General features: G+C 54.0%; 1 protein-coding gene and 1 long non-coding RNA gene across 6 annotated transcripts; one reads left to right on the top strand and one right to left on the bottom strand.

Annotated features, from left to right (window-relative positions):
• Window positions 1-2,092: 2,092 nt before the first annotated feature.
• LOC135321777 (uncharacterized) lies at window positions 2,093-3,371 on the bottom strand. The gene is made up of 2 exons (XR_010381801.1): window positions 3,302-3,371; window positions 2,093-2,502 (listed from the first exon to the last, which is right to left on the bottom strand). It is a non-coding gene; the product is annotated as an uncharacterized LOC135321777 (long non-coding RNA).
• A 92-nt stretch (window positions 3,372-3,463) lies between these two features.
• LGALS8 (galectin 8) lies at window positions 3,464-21,867 on the top strand. Of its 5 annotated transcripts, XM_064487834.1 has the most exons (10): window positions 3,782-4,728; window positions 5,397-5,543; window positions 12,525-12,613; window positions 13,455-13,665; window positions 14,894-15,013; window positions 16,315-16,341; window positions 16,463-16,588; window positions 17,032-17,120; window positions 17,686-17,851; window positions 20,247-21,867. In XM_064487834.1, the coding sequence occupies exons 2-10, from the start codon at window positions 5,502-5,504 to the stop codon at window positions 20,394-20,396; spliced, it is 1,020 nt and encodes a 339-aa protein (XP_064343904.1). In that variant the 5' UTR covers window positions 3,782-4,728; window positions 5,397-5,501; the 3' UTR covers window positions 20,397-21,867. The 5 variants fall into 5 exon arrangements, with proteins under 5 accessions (XP_064343900.1, XP_064343902.1, XP_064343904.1 ...); XM_064487830.1 differs by lacking the exons at window positions 3,782-4,728; window positions 16,463-16,588 and adding an exon at window positions 3,464-3,602; XM_064487832.1 differs by lacking the exons at window positions 3,782-4,728; window positions 16,463-16,588 and adding an exon at window positions 3,483-3,602 and having other exon boundaries at window positions 5,402-5,543.
• Window positions 21,868-22,093: the final 226 nt, after the last annotated feature.

The raw sequence follows: 22,093 nt of genomic DNA, 5'->3' as shown, positions 1-22,093 counted from the left end.
CCTTCTGTGGTTGCTCCGACACCATTTTCGGCAGGTGTCCGCGGCTGCCCCTTCCCGGCCTCCTTTATGGCTTTCTCTCTTCGTGCCTCCCTGGGGCTGTGTCCTAGGTCAGCGTCTGCGTCTGCCTGCCTTCTCAGGTGACCTCATTGACCCCTGTGACTCAGTCTCACGTCCTTCCCCCTCATTTACTGTGCTTAGTCGTGCCGGGGGCCTCTCTGTTCCTGAATTGTTGTTTTGGTTTATTTTAACTTATTTTTTAAATTGCAGATAGTTAACAATGTTGTGTTAGTTTCAGGTTACATATATACATATATATGTATGTATATATTCCTTTTCATATTCTTTTTCGTTATAGGCTACTATGAATATAGTTCCCTGCGCTGTACAGTAGGTCCTTGTTATTTATCTATTTTATATACAGTAGTGTGCATCTGTAAATCCCAAACTCCCACTTTATCCCTTCCCACCCCCCATCTCCCCCCACCCTGCCCCCACCCCCGGCCTCTGTAACCTGTAGCTGTAAGCTTCTGAACACACTAAATATGTTCTCAGGAGCCTTAGGGGCTTTGCGTTAGCTGTTCCTTCAGCTGAGAATGCTCTCCCCCAAGAGCTTCATGTGGCTGCCTCCTTTCTTTCATTCACCCGCAGCTTAAACATCACCCTTCTGGAGAGCCTTTCCTGGGCAGCAACTTGAGTAGCCACCCAAGTGATCCCAATGACCTCATCCTACCTTAATCCTACCTAAATGCATCAGTGTGTCCCTCCCTGGAATGTAAGGGCCATTGAAGAAAGAACCGTCAAAACTCCCTGTCCTCAGGGAGCTTGTAGTCTGGTGGGCAAGTAAAATAAAATAAAAAGGTAGGTTACATCGTGTATTAGAACCTGGTAGGTGTGAGAGGAAAATGAAGCCAGAAGGAGCAACAGGGATTTTGTGTGTGTGTTTTGGGAGAGTGTCAGCGATTTTAAACACAGTGATCAGGAAGGGCCTCGCTGAGAACTGATACCCAGCTGGTGCAGAATGAGGGAGGAGGACTGTGGTGGGAAATGAAGTCAGGGATCGCGGGGCGTGGGGAGCGGGGGGGGGGGCAGATCGTGAAGTGTGAGGACTTGGCTCTTTCCTCAGAGAATGAGCAAAGCTATTGGAAGGAGCAGAGGAGGAGCACTGTTTGGATGACATTTTGTCAGATTCTCTCTGGCTGTCGTGTTGAGAATAGATTGCAGGGGGGCAAGGGCCAAAGCAGGGAGATGCCTCAAGAGGTTGTTGCAGTAATCCAAGGACGAGATGTCAGACTCCTGTATGTTGAAGTCTCTTGTCTGCAGCTAGAAGGGTCCCGTGAGGCAAATACTACAAAGCCCTTTGTATGTTTGTGTCTCGTGTCCCTGTGCCTTGTTGTGGTGGGCAGTGAGCACATATTTGTTGATTTTAAATGATATAAAAAACACACCGAGCTCATGAAACAAAACAGGGACTAATGAAGGGGGTTTTCTAAGAATACATCCTCTGGATTTGTGGATCTTTTAATCCAGATTTACTGCACCAACGCAGGACTTCTGGCCCTTTTATGCAGTCCCATTTATGCCTAAATTCCTCTTTCCAAAGGCTTTGTAAGGGAGAGGTAACAGACCCAGGCAAGGTTGGGAAGACATTCAGTTGCTCCTCACTTTATCAATAACCTATCATTTCTACCTAATAGTCAGACAGTCTGCTTTATGAAAAGCATTACACTAGGCATTGGGGAATATGTAACTTCCTCTTCTCAGTTTAAAACTGAGTTGGGTAGATAAAACACAAGGCACAGAAAGATCAGGACAACCCCAGGTAATGAATGTTAAGATTAAATGCAGCTATTGGAGCCTGGAGGGTGAGGCAGACTTGGCAAGTGAATAGGAGGAGAGAGAACAGTGAATTCGAATGTGAGTTTGGTCTGGGATGGGTAATGAAGTCCTCAATTTAAATAAAAAACAATAAAAACCAAAGCTACAGAGGAGGAGGAACACCAAAACATGGCTTTTAAAGGAAACACGAGTAAAAATCAAGTAGAGACACGTAGGAAAGGCGAGAACTTTGTGGTCCCTAACAGAAAACACTGAACACTGAACACAGCTTTATTTACATTTCTCACCGGTGTTTTCACAGCCAGTAGGTCAAACGGGCAGTCAGAGTTGTTGCGGAAAAACCGGCCTCTGTGCCCACAGCCAAGACAGAAACGGAGACAGAGTTTGGGGAGGATAGAAAACAACAGCTTTACTGCTTTGCCAGGCAAAGGGAGTCACAGCAGACGACTGCCTCAGAGACCGTGAGCCCATCTTGGGGAAAGGGTCCCGAGGTTTTTTACAAAAACTTGATAGGAACAGGAGAATGATCCTCAGGGTGTGTGCAGGGCGCTGTATTTCTCAATCGCGATGAAATCCACTTGGTATCATGGAGAAACTCCGGAGGGTCTGTTCAATTTTCTGAAGTTCTCAGTCCCCGTCTGTGATCTCCTTCCTTGAACAAGTCTTCTGGGTTAAAGAGAAACTATTCTAAGAAAAGAATGTTTAAGGAGAAAAGAATGTGCAGCCCGGGGGCTTGTTAGTTAGGAAGGGTGATTAGCCAGAAGCAGGGGCCAGAACAGCCCTCTACTGGAAGCTTTCTCCTTGTTCAAAGGGGAGGCTAGGGAAGACATCTGATGGTCAGATCTGGTTATCTGTAAAACCGCTCAGGAATGTGCCTCAGACGATCAGTCTGGACTCCAGTGGCACAATCATTACTTGCTGAGGCCTGCCCTTTTACGTCTCAGGGAGGCCTGGAAGACCGGCTGTCCTACAGAGGAGAGGCAGGAGCTGGGGGTGGGGGGAGCGCGTGGGCCCCGGACTGAGACGCATCCGGTATCTCTGAACATCTGAAGTGGTCGGACCTGCGCTCTAAACTGCTTACACGTTTCCCCAGGGAAGTAGGTAACTCTGAAACCAGCCGCGCACCAAACTGGCCCATGAGCCCCGGTGGGCCCGAGAGAGAGGACGGGGCTCTGGGTCGGACCCACTTCCCCACCCTCCAAGTCAGGTCCTCTTGGATGGTCCTGTTTGGACTCTGACCCAGGCAGGCAAGGAAGCAGACTTGGGGAACACCTGACGCCGGCCCCGCCCCGTCCCCCCGCCGGCGACCCGGGGAAGGCGGAGACGGCGCGTGGGGCCCCTCGGCCGTCGCCGGGTCCAGCCCGGCCCTGAGCCCCGCCCCCGAGACCCGGCGGCGGGCGCGCGCGGGCCCAGGGAGGACGGCTTCTCCTCCCCGCTTCCCCGCCCCTCCCCGCCCCGCCCTCACCCCCGACGGCGGGGCGGAGGCAGCCGGACCCGCCCCGGAATCTGGCAGACGCCCCCTGCCCGCCGCCCCGTCTGCTCGTCCCGCAGCAAGCCGGTCGCGGTCCGAGTGCCCAGAGGTCCGCGAGCCCCCAGCCCAGCAGAGCCCCGAGCGCGCCCCCGACACAGACGCTGGGCTGGCGGCGGGGACGCGGGGGCGCGCGAGCCGGAAAATGGCGGCGGATTGACGCCTCCCACGGCCCGTAGCCGCCGCGCACGCGCACGCGCACCCCGACGACGCGCAGAGCGCCGCGACGCCAGCCGGGGTGAGTCGGGGGAGGCGGCGGCTGCGGGGGGAACGCGGGCCGCGGAGGGGCGCGGGCGGTGCCGCCCCGTCTCCGGGGAGAGCGGGGAGCCCGGGGCGCGGGGTGGGCGCGGCCGCCCTGCGAGTGGCGCCCGGGGCCGAGCCGCCGTCGCCGTCGCGGTCCTCCCGGCTGCAGACCCCGGCCGCCTTCGCGCCGCCTCCCCGCCCGGCGTGTTCAGGGGCGGCTCTGGGGGTTCAGCGCTGCCCCGACGCTGACCGCGCTCCTGGGAGACGCCGCAGTGTTGCACCCGAACCGCTCTGGTCCGCGCCCCGGAGGCTCCTGGTGGAGCGAGCCGGCGCCCGTCCCGTCCCCGTGTGCTTTCGGGACGATTGGCGTCACGCAAGCCTCGGGCTTAAATCGGGTGGCTCTCTGGTCGTGGTGTAAATTATGATTGTGGCTGCGGCATGTGTGTGTTTTTGCTCTTGCTGATGCTGCCTGAGTCTGACGGAGCAGAACCAACAGTTAGAGGTTTTGACCTACGAGCAAGGGAAGAGATCGGGGCCGCAGTTGTGTCCCTAGAGATGCAGGTGCCCCTCCCCCGCTGTACTGAGGCGTATGTGACACATCGAAACTGTGTATATTTAGGGCAAACCGAAACTTGCTGTTTCGGTTACACCGACTTATTTTCATACAGCGCTTAGATCAGAAATCTGGGGACCAGGCAGAGTACTCTCATTAGGCGTCGCTGAAAGTCAGGAGTTACCCGGTTTGGGCTCTTCTAGAGACCCCGGGGAAGAATGCCTTCCAGGGTATTTTAGCTTTTGCCTGCAGGGTTCCTTTCCTCCTTAGAGTTTCCTTGTGTGCCCACCTGCACGCCATGTCAGATGCCAGCAGTGATGCGTTAAATCCTGCTCGGGCTCCAAACCCCTGCTTTCCCCTGCTACCGCCTCTCCGGCTCTGGGAATTACATCGGGCCCCGCAGGGGATCCAGGACAGTCTCCCTGTCTTGACGTCAGCTGGCTCACATTAATCACACCTGCAGAATTCCTCTGCAGTGGAACGTGGATGTAACGTAACCATCCAGGGTTGGAGACTGCTGTTTGCGCACTGCCCTGTGGTGTGATGACGGAATTTGCGGAAGTCAAGTGTAGGAAGCATCAGTTTCGTTTTTCTTTTATTTCTGCTTAGTCTTCGTGTCTTCCCTGGAGCTGCTAAATGTAGTACTTATGGGCACTTTTGTCTTTAAAACCGGCTCATGCTCCCCACCCCACTTTTTTTTTTAGCCACAGGGAAAACTATCTTTTTAATACTTGAGGCATTGGTGTTTTTTTTTTTTAAACTTGTTTAATTCAGAGGTGGAAGCACAGTCCCTCTACTGATAACAGTAGGTGAACCTTATGAAGAACGTACTCTTCCATTGCTTTGTTAATTCATTTAGTCCTCAGAACCTGTGAGGTGAAAACTTACCCTCACTGTACAGATGAGAAAAGTTAAATGACTGTCTCTGATAGTTGTATAGAAAGAAGTATTTGCTATTTTGCTTTAGTATTTTTGGTAATAAGTATTGAAATAGTATTTCCAAGTTAGAAATTTCCTACTAATCTATTTTTTTTAAATCAGTATTTCCTGCAGGCATAATCCAAAATTATTTAGTTAAGTACGTTTATGTTACATAAGAATTGGGGTCAGATCTTTGATCATAATACCATGCTGTATTTGTTAAATATCAGTAAAATAACTTACGTATTTAAAAATAGTTGTGAAGAAAAATGGTGCATGCTTATTTTTCTTTCCCTCCATTTGGATTTTACACAGGGCAGGTGCCTCAGTTTCAGTCTGGGAATTCTTTAAATGAAACTGGTTTAAAATCTTTGATCAGACACAGAAGAAAGACTCCAGTCGACAATAAGGTGGAAAAGAATGACGTCCTTAAACAGCCTGCAGAATGTCATCTATGAGCCGGTAACTGATTTCTGTAAAATCACTTTTGCTTGTGGCAGGTTTGAGAGCAAATCCAACTGGATAGTAATTGTCCACCGCTGAGGCAGGGTCGTGGGAGCAAGAGTGGAATTCACCGCACAGCAGGGAAGCAGGCAGTGTGATCGGGACTGTGGTGGGGCCAGCTCGCGCAGACACAGCCCTGGAGCCGCGCAGATGCTCGGCGCAAGCTGGCCCTCTCCGTGCTCGCCGTTCCAGCCACTGTCGGGTAGCACGCCCTTACTGAAAAAAATCCAGGTGTAAGTGGACCGCCCAGTTCAGAGCTGTGTTGTTCAAGGGTCAGCTGTGTAAGGTCATGTGGGGTGTCATGAACGGAGGAAACGCCACCTCCACTGCTGGTGGGAAGGCTCAGATCATAAGACACCGTTTTCAAAGGAACGGATTTCTGACTCTACAGGTTTTACTTTTCTGTTTTAATTAGACCGGTTGATAAGTTCATGTCTCAGCTTTTCCCTCTGCCCTTCAAATACTGCTTGGTACTTGAGCAGGGAGACGTCAACAGCTAGTGCTGAGGGGGAGGAGGAGGAAAGGTAACCGCTGTGGCCTGGCCTCAGGCTGGTCCCGGAACCCCTGTGTGCAGTTGCTGGAAATGCCAGTGTACGTCCTGGGAAGTGCCAACTTGTTTTAGTTTCACGTGGTGTGAGAATCTTGGAAGTGTCTAGTTTCCATGTATCTGAAGCTGAATCCTGAATTTTGGTCTGAGAGAGAGCTGCTGCATTTTTTGGAAACCCCGGAGGAGACTCTGGGACAGTGGGGCAGTCCTTGAAGTAAGGCCCTAAACCAGTCTTTCTGGTGTAAGTGGGTTCAGGTGTTCTGTTACTGACTTTGTGTCCAGAGCTCTTTTTCCCCCTCAGTTTTAATGTCTTTGTGCAAGAGTGAGGTACAACCACCTGATAAAGCGAATTCAGTTTTAGAAGAAACAGCCTTCGATGGCAGTAGGTGTGTAAAGGAAGACGTGGTGGCTTTCAGGTCGGCAGGACATTTAAAATGATTTGTGCATCTTAGAGTTAAAAACATCTCAAAGTTGCAGACTGACGTCCTGTAAAGATGGGTGGCTGAAGGGTAGGCCAGGGTCCTTGAAGCAGGAGGAACGGCTGGTCGGCTTGTGCTGTTCAGTCCTGGCTGTCATCACAGAAATGCCATATTTGAATGTTATTTGGAAAATAAACTTATGGATTAAAATCCCTGCGTACCTTGACTCTAGCATAATGATGGCTCCTGTAATTCTGGACTTCGCACCCTCACCTGTGGAGCTGAAACAGCGAGACACCGACCTTTCAGCCCCTGAGGAAGGGACCCTGCTTCGGAGCAGCAGCTGCCTTCAGGGCTCCCAGCGGCCTCGTCCGAGGCAGTTCACGATGACGGGTGCCCTAAGTAAACACTGGCTTTGCCTGGCGCTTATCTTGTTAGTGATTAGTTCAAACAGTGGGGACGTGTTTATTCAGCTTCTGCGGTGTTCTTTATCAAGCCCTCTGCAGACACAGCACTGTCACCATTTAGTTTTTATTTCTTAGTGTTTCTGACGTTCTGGTCCACATTGGTGGTAGACAAGTTTTGTTCATATTAATTAACTCTTGGAAAAGACAGAGTAACTTGTGTGACTGGCCTCTGTCAATTTCCCATATTTAGTCTGTTTCCATGACTAGTTCAACTGATAGATCCCAGGACTTAAAAAGTCAGGCTCGCTTTTCTTCCCACTCACGTTAAATGAATAATACCAGAAGTGGCCTCCGTGAAATCTGCTGTTTGGCAACTCAGTATCAACCTGAATAACTTACTGTGGCTGTTTATACGTAGCGTTCTTAAGGAGGGATGGAGTGCTGGCTGGCTGAGAAGTTATTTAGAGACTAAACAGACTGGTGGTCGCTCCAAGTTAACGAACCACGTGTGAACATTAATCCGACTGCTCCCTTAAAGCTCTTGCTTCCACTCTCGTTAGAAGCCTTACCTCCACATCTGTCCTTTCTCCTTAGCTTTCTGAGTTACCTCCCTTTCTACCTTGCGAGTTAATCTGAAAACGCAGAACAGTAAAATCTTTTTAAGCTCCGAGGGCCCTTCCAGCCTTTGTGCTCTTGTTCTTCCTTTGCTGACGGCCTTCCTGAGAGAGTCCATTTATGCTGCCTGCATTTCCTCCCCATGGCTTTGCCCTCTGATTTTCTTCCTCCCTTAACTTCTTTCTTTTCTTTACCAGTCTTGTCTTCAGCGTCTCTGCTTCTGTCAGCATCTCTGCCCATCACCTCTTGACCATGTGTAACCCGCGGTGAATCTCTCGCTTTCTCAGACGACCGGCCATCCCCTCAGAGGGCTGTGAGTTCAAAACTAAACTCCCATCTTCCTTCCCGAACCAGCTTCTCTTTTACAGTTTTCCGTTTCTCTCTGTCTGTCCATACTACCAAGCCCCAGTAGTTTGAAGACAATCTGTGTTCAGAATTTAAAATTCATTTATGTCAAACCCAGTGGCTTTTCCTTTTTTGAAAAATTATTTTTAAAATATAAAGAAAATATGTGTAAATCATTTTTTAAAATTCAAGCAGTATTTCAGGGTTTCATAAAACATAAATTTCCCTGCTCCCTTAGTGCCTGGTTTCCCCCGGAAAGGCCGTCACTTCCTACCAGCTTTGTGTGTACCCTTCCTGAGAACATGTGTGAGCAGGCTCAGGTACTCTGCACGCGTGTCGTGCAGCTGTGTTGAGAGTGCTTGGGCCATTGCACTGCCTCTTACATGTCCTGTTTCCTTACGTGCATGTGTCAGGCCACGTGAACTATCCTGCACCCTGCTTTTTTCCACTAAACACGGTTTAGAGATACTGGTGTCTTTACAGCTTCCTCACTGTTCTCATGGCTGCATAATTACTGTTACATGGACGTACTGTGGCTTACTTAACCAGCCCCCTGTAAAGGGCTGTTCGCTCTGATGGTCATGTCCAGTGCCTGTGTATGCGTATCTGTGCACATGTGCTAGTGGCTGTTTTATTTGACTTCTTTTGGAGTCACTTGTGCATGGACACACAGCCTTTCAGCACCTGACCCAGGTTTTGTAAGATAAACCCATGAAAGCGGTGTCACTGGCCCAGAGGGTGTGATATCCATTCATTGTCTTTTTCTTTTTTTTTTGGACCTTTCTTATTTTGCACGTTAAAGACATTGACAGTCCTCCCCGTGTTGGAACTGACTTCCTTGACACAGCGACCCTGCACCGCTGCCGGCCCTCCTCCCCCTTCCCTGGCGAGGCCTCCAGCACGGCCTCACTTCTCATGACTCAGCAGGCGGGCACCCCGCCAGCTGCGTCTTTGCAGAGTGAAATCAAAGGGAAAGGCACAGAGGGCGAAGCCCAGGGGAACCAGTGCCCAGCGGAGTCCCACAGGTGCACCTCAGTCTCCCAGCAGCTAGCTGGACAGCACGTATGAAGCGTTACCCCCCAGGGAAGCGCCTCAGACTCACTGCCCAGGGTTTTTATTGAGGGCTGGCCGCACATGGACAGCCCCTGCCCGGCACGGACCAAAATTCCAGACTCCTGGCAGGAGGGCAGGGGTTTAGCGTAAACCATACTGTTCGCACAAGCCGTTTTGGTAAGTAACCCACCCTTCTCAGGTAGCGGGTGGGCGCCATCTCCAAATCCAGTTCCAGACACCAGCCGAGGGCTGACCTTGGAAGGAGGCCTCTCAGAGACCACGGCCAGGTCTGCTTGGTGAACCCCTGTGCACCCCCTAATTTGACAGGCCGCTGAGGCTTTGCACCTGACCGTGCTCTCAGTGTATCTCCCGTGATGTCGTGAGTGACTGTCTCTCCTCTGACTGTGAAGTATGAGTTCTGGTCACTTACTCAGTGTTAGCCCCGAGTCTCCCCCTCAGGGTGGTAGGCTGTCCTGCCAGCCCTTCATGCCGACAGCGTTCAGCGTGAACTCGCCATCTTCCTTCTGAGATCGCTTTCCTCCCCAGTTGTACTGCTGTAGGTAGTGGCCCCATGTGGACAGTTTCCTTTGAAGTATTTCTTGTATCTGCGTCCTCCCACCCCCTCAGTGTCTCCTGCTATCAGCCCAGATTATGTCCTCATCCCCAGGCTTGCTGGAAGTTGTCCCCAAAAACCCCCTGCCCTCCAGCTAATTATACCCCCACTGGATTGCTGTTCCCAAACCCACTGTCAGAATTTCACTCTAAAACCTGGCCCTGGCTCCGTGTTTAACTGCTTCCTTCCTAGTTGCTGTCTCCCAGGTGCGTTTTGTCTTCTCCTGCCTCTGCTTTTGCAAGGTGACATCTCTGCCTGAACTGGCTTCCTCTCTGCCTAACTTCTTCCCCGCTCACGCCGTGCCTCCTTCCTAAACTGTCTTCGGCTGCCTCAGAATTCTTTATACAGTTTTCTGAAGCGTTTATTTGACACCTACTGCCCCGCTTTTTTGTGGTGAAACAGTCAGGGTTTGTAGTTGCAAGCACAGAGACCAGTCTCCAACTGAAGTAGAAAAGGGATGTGCCGGGTGGCACTGAGGAGTCTCGGGTCTTCAGTAGGCAGGACTGAAGAGCCAGGCTCGGCAGCCAGACAGCCACAGACGGCAGCCCCACCCGCGCTCCTGTCACACCGGCTGCCGCCACTGGTCGCGTCACAGGGGCCTGACCGGCTCGGGCACGGGGCTCTGGGTGGCCGCAGGTGAGGTGAGAGGCTTAGGGCCCGGGAAGGGCGGTGGGGTCTGTGACTGACACGGGGGTGCTGAACGCAGCCCGCCTGAGCTGTCGTGAGGTTGGGTGTGACCCGGCTGTTGGGTTGTTAGGGCAGACGCGCCAGTGAAGAGTGTCCATCTGCTGAGGGCTGGCAGGCGGGCATCGGGGAGCCCATGCGTGGGGGCCACTGGGCCTGGCAGGCCGCCCGCTGGCCGCCCGCCCCCTCCCTTGCCATAGGAGCAGTGGTTGTGAGCGGGCGAGCGGGCCGCGGGGCGTCTGCCTGCTTCCGTGGTCCGGAAGTGCCGAGTACTGCTGCCGGGACTCGAGGTGCTTCCCGAGGCAGAGAGCGGTCACCCGGACAACTGAAACGGCAAATGGCCGAACTCTGCAACACGGCTGCTGCTCAGGAACAACGTATTAACAGTTGCAGCAGTCTGTCAGCAGTGACGGAGTCGATGACGGCCTCAAAAAGCTCTTCCCAACCTTGAAACTAAATATATAATAAAATGTCTGTGGTTATAAACATCGTAAGTGCTTATTACAGAAATCGGGAAAAGCCAGTCCAGAGAGGGGTGTGGTTACCTCCAGCGCTCATCGCTGTTACTTCGGCCTGGGCTTCGTGACACTCACAGAAATGGATTCCTGAATAAAATAGTAAGATACTTAAAGAAAAGACATCTGGAAAATAAGTGAAGAAAATTAGAATCTCATCCTTCAGGAAAACCACTGCAGCACTTGTGGCTGACTTCCTTACAGTGTTCGCTCTTTCCTGCTCAGCGCTTACTGTTACTGGAGACCAGCCGTCTAGTTTTGCAGGCCACTTTCTCACGAATGCTTGTATCACCAGTGTTTTTGTGTTACTAAATAGTCTGCATAAGTATGAGTTGAACGTATACAAACATTCAAAGTTACAAAAACTGTTCTCATTTTATTGAGAGATTTAGAGCGTGGAAGGTCCTGCTCTTCTTGTCCTCGGGCCGAGGCCCCGAAGATCGGGGTGGAGGAGTAGTGCCTCCCACGTTCCCTGCACACAGAACCGTCCGCTCTGGTGTGCAGCTGGAGCCTTGCTCTGCTCGCCCACCCAGCCTGCCCTCGGCAGCCGCTCGTCTCGTTACTCACCTGCAGGTGCCTGGCCTCCCACAGCCCAGTTTGTGGGCTGGTGAGAGCGCCTTCATCCCTAGTGATTACTGGCCATCTCTCGACCTGTGTCCTGGATGTAAAGGTGACGGCCATGTCCTGCCCTGCACAGCTGACAGTCCAGGTGTGTGTGTGCGAGTGAGCGGAGTCTGGAGAGCCGGGCAGCCCCTCGGAGGAGGCTGGCTCAGTTGGCCCCGAGTCTGAAAGAGGCTCCAGTGGAGAATGTGCCTGAGCTGAGGGTTTCAGCTCATGAGCCTCCAATGATTACCACTGTTTTATGTCCTCTGTCGTTAACGTCTCAGTTGCCGACAGTCTGAGCTACCTGGGATGGACAGCGTCGCTGTCGTAAGCTGGCTGAGCCTGCAGGCGGCTTATGGTGTGTGGCCTGGTCACCCGCTCCAGTGCTCGGTGGCCGAGGAGGTGGTGGCGACACAGGGGAGGCAGGTCTAGCCGGCGGGCTGACCGGGGGAGGGGTGATGGCGGAGCCTCTTCTCGGGGAGGGGAGTGACAAGATCTGATAGTGTGTCGGCCCCAGACAGAAAGGCTGGGTTCCATGTGAGGAGGGGGTCAGTGGAGACCCGAACAAGCCTGTGCCCTGCACTGGGCGGGTAGGTGGATGCCGTGTCGTGAGAGGTCCACGGGCGCCCAGAGCTCATCCTTCAGGTGGTGCAGTCCTCTGGTGCCCTGTGGGGTGCAGGCAATTCCCCCAAGTCCCAGGTGTGGCCAAGTGCCTTCACCTGGAGCGCCCTCTGCAGGCCACGAGTGTTTGTCATTGTCTCTGTCCACACTGGCCTTTGGCCGCGGGCCAGAATCCTGCTGGCGGGACCCTCAGTGGAACTTCAGGAAGGAGGGAGGGGCGGGGGGCCTGGCAGCACAAGTTTCGTCTGTTATCTGAGTTACCCTGTTGAAGTTTTACTTCACAAACCCTCCAGCCAAATAAACAGTACTGTGAATGACACTTATGTACCTTTTCATAAAGAACACGGAGCGGTCTGCAGATGCGGTGAGTTTCCTAGCCCTGCTGTTTTGTGTAGCCGTTTAAATAGTGGAGATGACTTGGAAAATGCTAGGGTCTGAGCACCTTTATACACAACCTTTAAAAATGCTGTCTTTTGATTTTCTTCATGTAAGTGAACATTTGTTACGTTTTTCCTAGGGAATCCCCTACGTCGGGACCATTTCTGAGCCGCTGGAGCCTGGAACTTCGATTGTACTACGTGGGCACGTCCCTGGTGACTCAGACAGGTAAGTCCTCGTGTGAGAAGGGAAGGGACGGGGTAGACTGTCTCCTTGTGACTGCGGGACGGCAGCAACGAGCAGTGCGGCCGAGGCCTGACTGTGCTTTCAGCGGCGGCCCCGGCCAAGGTGCTGGGGAGACAGGGGTGAATGACTGAAATCTGGGTCACCTGGGGTTTTTATTTATACTGTGATTTTTAGTACAAAGAATCAGATACGTGATGAAGGGAACCGCAGCCAGATGACAGGGACAGAGTCCAGCTGCAGGACAGCCACCCCACAGCGTTTGCTAAGATCTGTGCTGGGCGGTTTTACCTCAGGTATGCTTGCTCTGGGGGCAAACCCTGGACTAGGCTGGATCAGTCTGAATTGGACTTGCCTTTCCGTGGCCGATGCCCAGGTGGTGACGATTAGGTGAGATGTGAGCACTAGTTGGAGGAGCCGCCCGGGCGTCTCCAGGCTGCTCGGGCCCTCGCCCTGTAGCCCTGGGGCCGGGTCCTCCTTCTCTGGATTCTTGGAAGCCAAGACTAGTCCTCACACCGTGTTTTGGGCAGCCGGCGGGGAAGGGGCCGGGGTGGACAGAGGCAGCTGCCAGCTGGTTTTTGAGGCTGATTCTAGTGGTTTTCCCTGAACACTCCCCCACACCCCCAAACTTGAAGCGAAGGCTGGAAACATGGGCACTTACCCAGATGGGTCAGCCCAGCTACAGCTCAGGGTCTGTTAAGAAGGAAGAGGGGAGGGGGTGAGGCAGCCAGGTAGTCAGGCCACGCGGGTGAGGGACCAGGGGACCCGTCACGTGTCCCAGCCTCCTCTCTGAGCCTGTGTGGCCTGTGTTCCTCTCCTCACGCAGATTCCAGGTGGACCTGCAGTGTGGCAGCAGCGTGAAGCCCCGGGCGGACGTGGCCTTTCACTTCAACCCACGGTTCAAAAGGGCCAACTGCATTGTTTGCAACACTCTGAGAAATGAAAAGTGGGGGTGGGAAGAGATCACCTACGACATGCCTTTCAAAAAGGAAGAGTCTTTTGAAATCGTGATCATGGTCCTGAAAGAGAAATTCCAGGTGGGTCGTGGAGGGTGGAGGGCCCTGGGTGACGAGGAGCGTGCAGGGGGTCCCCTGTGGGGGGGCTCCCCCTGCGCTGCTGACGCCCGGAGAGCTTGCTCTTCCTCCCGTCTCGGGGGGGCGGGGGCGGGCCCCCAGCGTCCCCTGTGGGCGCTGCCGGGCGGTGGGAGCAGGCCCAGGGCGGCCAGGCTTCTACCAGGCTGTGTCCTCCCCGTGTGGCACAGCGCTGTGCTCGGGAAGGGACAGTAAGCTGTCACCCCATGCCCCAGGGTGGGGGGTCCAGGTTACAGACACAGGATCCCGGAGTGGAAGTCGGAAGATTTTGTAGAGTTAAGTCCTGCTGTGGGATGGTTCTGCAGGAGCGTGAGATTTTAGACCCAGAGATCTGAGAAGTCCTCTGTGTAGCAAGTACTGTCCCCTGGCGCCATCCGGCATAGCTTGTGAAAGTGGAATCTGGTCCTAGAGGCCCGACCCCCCCCAGCCCCCAAAGCCTGTCCAGCCTCCCGGCACAGAGATCTGAGGCTCAGAGGAAGCCCCCACACCCCTGGTGAAGGCCCTCCCCCTTCCGCTCCCCCCAGCACGCCTCCCCCTCCTCTGGCCTGGGGAGCGTCTGCATCACACAGTGTAACTCTCGTTCCTGTGCTGTTGTGCTTTGGTGTTTCCCGGCGTTTACTCTCCTGCCTGCTGGTGGGGTTCTCAGCTCCTCGAGGTCGGAGCTGGGGCTGTGTTCTGCATGTCTCCCTGAACACGGTGCGAGGCGTCTGCGGAGGGCGCGGGTGTCTGCTGTGCCTCAGGCCCTGGCTGGGGCCTCCTCGAGTGACCAGGGGCCCTTGGCAGGAGAGCCATCTCCTGCTCAGACAGGAGCCTGGGGAAGCCGAGTGGTCCGCCCTGGGTGCTTGTTCAGCAGGTGCAGCAAGGGTTCAGAGAGCACCTGCCACATGCGGGCTGGTCCCCTAAGAGCGTGGGCCCCTGGGACAGCAGGGGGCTCACTGCACCCCGCGGTCTGACCAGCGTGCCTCGTGCATGCGGACACGTGTCGTGAGTGCAGCGTTCGTCTCACCAGGTGGACTCAGGCTGGAGACACCCTCATCACAGCCTGTCAGACAGGCATGTGGAGGCCTGTGGGGAGAGCTGTGAGGTTAAATCCGTGTCAGCAGGTTTAATTTGGGGAAGTTAATAAAATGAACTCATGCGCGGTCCCCTGGGGGGCTGCCTTCTGTCTGTGCAGGTGGCCGTCAATGGCAGACACATCCTGCTGTACGCACACCGCATCCCCCTGGACAAGGTAGACACGCTGGGCATCCGCGGCCAGGTGACCATTCGCTCCGTCGGCTTTTGTTTCAGCCCGGTGAGTGCCACGCCCGTCGTCTGACAAAGCGGCAGGAAGCGTCTTTGATGTCTTCTGTTGAGATGAGAAAACGTGAACAGCTCCCTCATTTCTGTATAAAGTTTCAGAAGTCAGTCTTCCAGACTAGTAAGAGAACCCAGATCGACCAGGGCCTTCCTGGCTGTGGATGGCAGATCTGGCCCGGTTCTAACAGAAACCCAAACCAGTAACAGCGGGGCGGGCAGACAGGCGGGCAGACAGCGCTCTGGCTGGACAGGGGCGTGTCCTCGACGCAGGAGCTCCAGGGAGGCTCCCGGGAGCGGACGGGCCGCGTTCCGTCATGGCTGAGACCGCGAACCTGCCCTCCAGGGAGAGAGAAGTGGGCGACAGCCTCGCCGCCTGCGCCGTTTCCTCCCGTTCTTGACGCTCATTCCTGCTTGTTCCGGGAGCGGGAGGACCCTAGCGTTACCTGCATTTAGGGGGTCATAATTTCCTAGCATTTTCTTGTTTAGTACCATTTGTGTTATTGTCTTTGATGTATTAAGTAGATTACATTTAGAATTCTGATGGATGTTAAATCCTAAAAAATAATTAAGTTTCCTTCAGGGCGTGAGAAGTGCCCAGGCAGCCGCTCTGGACGGAGGTGAGTCAAGACCACGTAGACATTAAGTCTCTCCACGAACTACTGGTTTAAAAATGTTTTAGTTGCCATGTAAGTCAGGTGGCGGGCTGAGGTTTCTGAAATTACGTTCTTTATGTGAAAAATTATGTCTTTAATAACTACTAGGCTGGAAGCAGTCACTTGAAACCTGAGGCTCAGTCTTGCGGGCGCCAGGTGCCGTAGGTTCTGCCAATGCTCAGATGGTCAGGGGTCCGACCACAACCCAGGCTTGTGTACGGAGACCTCGCTGACTCTTAACCGCTGGGCAGCACTGTCGGCGGGTGTTTTGTCTTCTCCCCCCGTCGAAACGAGTGCAGTTTAAACAGCTCTTTGCTGCTGTCGGTGGGGACAAAGGGGTCTCACAGACCTTGGCGCAGAGTAGAGCCTCGCGTGTTGGGAGCGCCCTGCGCAGGGCAGCAAGCCCACGTGCGGGGAAATCCGGGGAAGCGGTTAGCTTACGGTGGAGGATGCGGGCCTCAGACAGCTGGGACTGCAGACTGCCCCAGCCCGCGTGGCGCTTCACCGCTGCGTGGCCGTGTCGGAAAGCTCCGGCCGCCCGCCCGGCACCCCCGGGTCAGTGCGAGCGTGTGGTCTGACTGCTTTTGTTATAAAATGTTCTCTCTCCCCTGTCAAATGTCATTTTGTCTTTGTTTTCCAATAGGTACCAAAGTCTGACATGCCGCAGTTTGTAAGTATTTTCGCGCTAACCCATGGAATGTGTTATCGAATTGCCCAGGAAAGGAATAGTTTAAACCTTAGAAGACAGCTTCGTTGGTCCCATCCCTTACTGCAGGCCTGTCTCCCTGCAGCCTAGTAATAGAGGAGGAGGCATTTCTAAAGTCGTGCCCAGAACTGTCTACACCAAGAGCAAAGGTTCAACAGCCAGTCACACTTTGACTTGCGCCAAAATTCTGCCTACCAACTGTCTGTCAAAGGTTTGAAGAGCCACACGTTTCTTAATTCTGTGTGATGAGTTAAGTTTTAGTTAGCTGTATGTGTAACCTGCCCTCGCAGACGCCCACGGCAGCCTCCCTGCGTTTGTCTGGGCATCCAGGATGATGTCAGCCAGCCTGGCATCACGTCCTGAGCCGTCAGTGCGTGTCCCCTTGGCCACCTGAGCCCGGCTGAGCCCTGACGCTGAGGGCCTCCTCCGAGGGAGCTTCCCTGCTCCAAAGGATGTCCGGTCCCCCCACGTCCATCCACGCTTGTCTGAACACACCCTGGCGTCTGCTGAGAGCCAGACACGGGCTGGCTGCGGGGGACCTGCCCTGGGGTTTAGGGGGTCTTGGCCTTTAAGCGTTGCCTGGTGTGTCTGGACAGACTCCCCGCGAGACCCCGTTCCGCAGGCTTCCTGGTGCTGACGGTGGTTTCTTCGCAGACCCTGCCCTATGTGGCGAAGTTGAACTCCTCCATGGGCCCTGGACGGACGGTCGTCATTAAAGGAGAAGTGAACACATGCGCCAAAGGGTATGAGCGTGACCGCCGCAGCGGGAAGGCTCTCCCCGGGTGGCACTCGGGGCTGCACTCCCTTAAGTCTCGGGGTGGGGGGAGGGGGGTGGCAAGGTGAGAACATTAAAGCCAGAGGGAGCTGCAGCCCGGGCTTGTGGCCAGAACCTCAGGGCGGCCCCGCGGGAGCAGGTCCCTTCTGTTAGTCCTCTTGTCGTGGGACCTGCGAAGTTTCTGCTTTAAGAACCTGTTTAGAGCCGTTCAGACTCCCGAAAGCTTCAAACTGAAGAGCAGGCCGGGTGTGCTTGGAAGGCCCTCTTCCTGCGGCCGACGGAATCCTTCGGTTTCTCCCAACCAGTTCTGTAGCCTTAATGTTGATTTTAAAGTTTTCCATCCTTTTATTTTGTAAAAAACGTATCAATGAAACGCCAACTCAGAATTTTAAATTTCTCTTTGAGCAGCATTCCAGGGTCCTCATGCGTACTTCCATGTAGTCAGAATCCGAGTTCCTCACTGTTAAAACTAGGAAATCGCACTGCTGTCTTCTGCTTGGTTAATTAGGGTTTTTTTAAAATTCTCTCAAAAGCTTTAATGTTAATCTACGCTCAGCAAAATCCAGGGCGATTGCTCTCCACCTGAACCCACGCCTCAACAGTAAAGCGTTCGTGAGGAATTCGTTTCTTCAGGAGTCCTGGGGAGAAGAAGAGAGAAATATTACCTGCTTTCCATTTAGTCCTGGGATGTACTTTGAGGTGAGAGCATCTTTGTTGGAAATGAGGCAGGAAAGAGAAGCCTGGGGGTGGCAGTGGTCTGTTAAGTCAGGTCCAGCTTTGCGGGTGGAGACTGCGGTCTGTTTACTCAGAGACGTATTCTGGAAGCTCTCTCGCCCTGGGGACCATCAGTTTCAGTGGCCGCGGCAGGTGGCGTCTGCGCAGGCATCAGTGGCATTTGTTCTAGTAGGAATTTTGACAGGGACCTGGTCTCGGGGCTGGAGGAACGTGTCTAACCCAAGTGAACACGAGGACAAAGGAGCCTGGCTGCATGGGCCGGCGTGGCCCTGGGGGCAGGACTCTGTTCCAAGTAGTCCTATTTGTGTGTTGTCAGCAAGGGATGCGTTTAGACCGTTGGGACTTGAAGGCACCTGGTCCTGTGTCCCCAGTGGGTGACTGTTATAACCCCAGTAGGTGCCTGGGCTGCCGAGCGCGATCAGCCTAGCATGTGGGTGCTGGGTGCTCAGCGGGGCTCGCTCACTGGCTTTGGTGACTCTTTGCCTCACAGGGTCACCGTGGGTCATTTACTCAGGTCCTGCTTCGACAGCGTTTTAAATTGTCAAGAGCAGGAATACCAAGGCTGAATAGAAGATGGCGGTTTGACGCCAATGTTTATTCACATTTGAACACAGCACCCTGGATGTGGTGTCAGACATGAGCTAACCCCAGGCTCCCTGGAAGTCGTGGGTGTTGGTTTGGAATTGAGAGGATGTGGGGGTGACTTGAGCAGGGCCCAGGTGAGGGTCTGCTGACCCGGCAGGGGTTGGGCGTGAAGGGTGACTCGGGGTCCCTGGAGGAGAGGAGGGGCTGCTCCAGAAGGAAGTGGATCTTGTGGTTGGTGACAGGAAACTAGCAGCTTGTCTTCTGACCTGAGCCCGAGTTTGGAACTGCTGTATTAAAATTTAAAAGGACAGTAATGGATAATCATCTTTCCCTGTTAGCTTCCCACTCCAGGAACAGTGGTTGCTCTCCTGTTGGGTCACGTGTCAGTGTTTTGTCGTGACAGACCTTTTCCAGTAGCCTCGACCTCCCGCCTCAGGAGGGGATTCTCGGGGCCTCCCCTCCGGCATTGCTTCAATTCTACGTGGTGTCTCTGCTCCCTGATGTCCAGCTCCTCATTTAGTCCTCTCTCAGCTGTGATCTCATCTGTGAGCTTTTTATCAGATTCGCGTTCTTCTGTTCAGATGGTTCGGCTCTTCAGGTGGTGTGAGGGATTCTGTGGTTTCCCTTGGGTCTGGGGTCCTCTTCCTTTTCCGCTGGTAACGCGCTGGCCCCGCCTGGTCCGAGGCCGTGAAGGGGACTGACTCCTGTTCCGCTGCGTCCACCTGCTGCTCATCTTCCCTTCTGGGGGGCGGCTGTGTTGTGTCCTGTGAGATGCGGTGAAGGGTGCGGCCTCTGCGGCCCCTTCCACCTGGTGGTCGCCGGCTGCCCGCCATTGCTGCAGGCAGGTAATCCGGGCCTGGGTGTCCCCTGGTTCTCCATGTGGCCCTGACCTGTCAGTTCCTCCACTGTCTCTGGGACACCCCTCCCTCCTAAGCTCCCCGCAGCTGTTTCCGTGAGTTCCCCAGCAAAAGAGAAAAGACTCAGCTTGCTGCTTTGCAGATTCAGACTCTGCCTCAGTCTGGTGCCAGGGCTGGAGCTGGGGAGCCTGCGGTGGGGACATCCGCCCCGCCGGCCTCCATGTGGGCCGGAAACAGGCAGAGGATCCGTGGTATCAGAAGCACAAGGCTTAGATGTAAAAGTGATTAAACGGGTAGCGGTTTCTTTTGTTTTTATCACTACTATGAGTTTAGGCAAAGACCTCTGAGGGGCCGACGCCAGTGATGCATCAGAACCGAATCTGCCAGCACGCTCATCACCCTCTAGCGTCACGGGCTGCCGAGCTCCCAGGAGCTTTGGAGAGACAGACGAGATGTTCTGAGCTGGGAGGGGACGCAGGGCTGCCAGGCAGCTGTGCAGCCAGTCCCTAGCCAGTGCCCGAAACTTGCAGAAGCTCACACTGAGCGGTCCAAGACCCTAGGACTTGAAGCGAAAAGTCAGGACCCATGTGCTGTGGTTCCTGTCCCTGAACGGTTCCTCTTGGCGGTTTTTAGCGTGGCCAGCCATCGGTGAAGAGGGTGACAGCCACCTCCAGGGACAAGGGGTGGAGGGGCGTGTGCTGAGGATGGAGGCCAGCAGGCCCTGGGCTTCCCAGAGCGTATCCCTGAGCAGGACGAGGCAGGAGGTGCCCCCGGCAGACACGCTTCAGCCCGATCTGGGTCTTGGGGATAAAGGCAGGGAAGGTCCCAGAAGCAGGCTGGGAGAATGTCTCCAAGCGGTTTACTTGCTGACACTCTGTTCCCAGAGGAACCACTAACGCTGTGTGCTTCCCTTCCAGATGATAATTTATTGTGACGTGAGAGACTTCAAGGTGGCAGTGAACGGCGCACACAGCCTGGAGTACAAGCACAGGTTCAAGGAGCTCGGTGACGTCGACACGCTGGAGGTTGACGGCGACATCCGCTTGCTGGAAGTGAGGAGCTGGTAGCCGCCCGCCTGCCCGCCCGCTGCAGAAGCTGAAATACAGAGTGGCTTCCGTAACACTGGCCTGGCTGGCGTGCGTCTCCCCGGCACGGCACGGTTCATGTACACTGTTAACTAGCGAGCTTGCAGAGTTCGGTCCCCGCACCCGGCCGTGCCGGGCAGGGCGGCGTCGTGTAGCAGAGTCTGAGTAGCACCTTCTCGCCGTTACCGAGGCCTCTCCCCTCCCCTGGCCTCCCCTGCTTAGACCCACTTCACTGAGCGCTCCCCTGCCAGCTGTGTGCTGGGAGCCCCCGGGCTCCCTGCTCTGCTGAGCTCAGACCCTCCTTTGCCATCGCACCATTGTTTCCTTTTCAGGCACTACATAAACTCACCAGGGACTTGAGAGGATCACTCTTAAATCACCTAAAGACACTAGTTACAGGGCGACCGCTCACACCCAGGCTCAGCCACGTCCCGTAACCGAAAGACTTGCACCTGGCGGTTTTCTTTAGCACCGTTCTTAGCTCTACTAGCCGCAAGCGTTACTGAGTCATTAACACGATGAACTCAACACAGCACGAGAAGGCAAAAAAAAGCTGTTTGGCAAACAAACCAAATGGCGTTGAGATTTACTTGCTGTCAATCTCAAGGCCTCTGCTTTCCGCACCAGTAACTGCTCATTTTAGATGCTGGCACTGACGCAAGCCAGACGCCTGCACGCACTCTACACAAAGTTCAAGGTGGGAGCAAGACGAATTCAACGTGTACAGTTTTACGGGAAACAGGGCAGTGTCAGGATTAGACTGATCGACGAGGCAGGCCCCACCAGGTGACCTTGCCTGGCGAGAGGCAGCACAAGCCCGCCCCGTGCAAACCAGCTCAGCCCTGCGCTTCCGAGCGCGGCCCCGTCACCGTTAGCACCTGAGATCAGAACAGCGCCCCGCTTTGATTAAATCAGACCTGTGCCAGCAAGTCGGTGCTGCGCTGCTGGGATGTTTTGTTGCTCTTTGAAGAGAGCTGGCAGGTCTTTGTAGAATTCTTACAGGTCAGGTCTCGTTGCAGGAAACTTCAAAGGCTTGGGACGGGGAGGTAAACAGCTCAGTCAGATCATCTTATGGTAAATTGCTGGGCTGAACTGGCCAGGATTTGGGGGAACACCGTTGTAACAGTTTTTGGTTAGGCGTGATTTGTAATAATAACGTCTATTACCAATCTTTCAGCACTAATGCTTTCCCACCTTTTCCTGTTATTTTATTGTGCTGAGTTATGCAAGCTTAAAAAAAAAATGGAGGGGGAACGTTGGGAAAGTTGTGAAAGGCAAGAAGGGGGTAAAATCCCCCAGGGCTATTTTTCCCTTCACAAAAGAACATCTGACGACACAGGTTTTGGTCTTTGGTCTTTCAGACTAAGCCTCTTTAAACTTCCTTAGCAACACATCTGATAAAAGCTGAGCTCTTTGCAAAAAAAAAAAAAACCACCAGAGGGCATGGCAGGAACTGAAGGCCAGTTAGGAGAAAAGGGAAGCCCGCTTGCATTGTTTTCTCCAAGTCTGAACAGTGCATCTTCATTGTACACGGCTGCATCACTAAGACCTCAGACTGATTCTCTGATACAGTAAATACAAAATCTTAAGATGTTTTTTGAAAAACATTTCTTAAAGAGAAAAATGCACTCACCCACAGCAAGCTCTAACTCCAAACCGCAAACCAGCCTCTGCTGCTC

This window comes from Camelus dromedarius, chromosome 8 (assembly GCF_036321535.1).
Source record: "Camelus dromedarius isolate mCamDro1 chromosome 8, mCamDro1.pat, whole genome shotgun sequence".
Lineage (NCBI taxonomy): Eukaryota > Metazoa > Chordata > Mammalia > Artiodactyla > Camelidae > Camelus > Camelus dromedarius.
This window is presented reverse-complemented; position numbering and strand designations above follow the sequence as displayed.

Bases quoted from the DNA above. Each gene is read 5' to 3' on its own strand.
- LGALS8 (XM_064487834.1), top strand. From the start codon at position 5,502: ATGACGTCCTTAAACAGCCTGCAGAATGTCATCTATGAGCCG. The intron at 17,121-17,685 runs GTATGAGCGTGA...TTCTCTCAAAAG, and splicing joins GTGAACACATGCGCCAAAGG to CTTTAATGTTAATCTACGCT. The intron at 17,852-20,246 runs GTGAGAGCATCT...CTTCCCTTCCAG, and splicing joins GTCCTGGGATGTACTTTGAG to ATGATAATTTATTGTGACGT.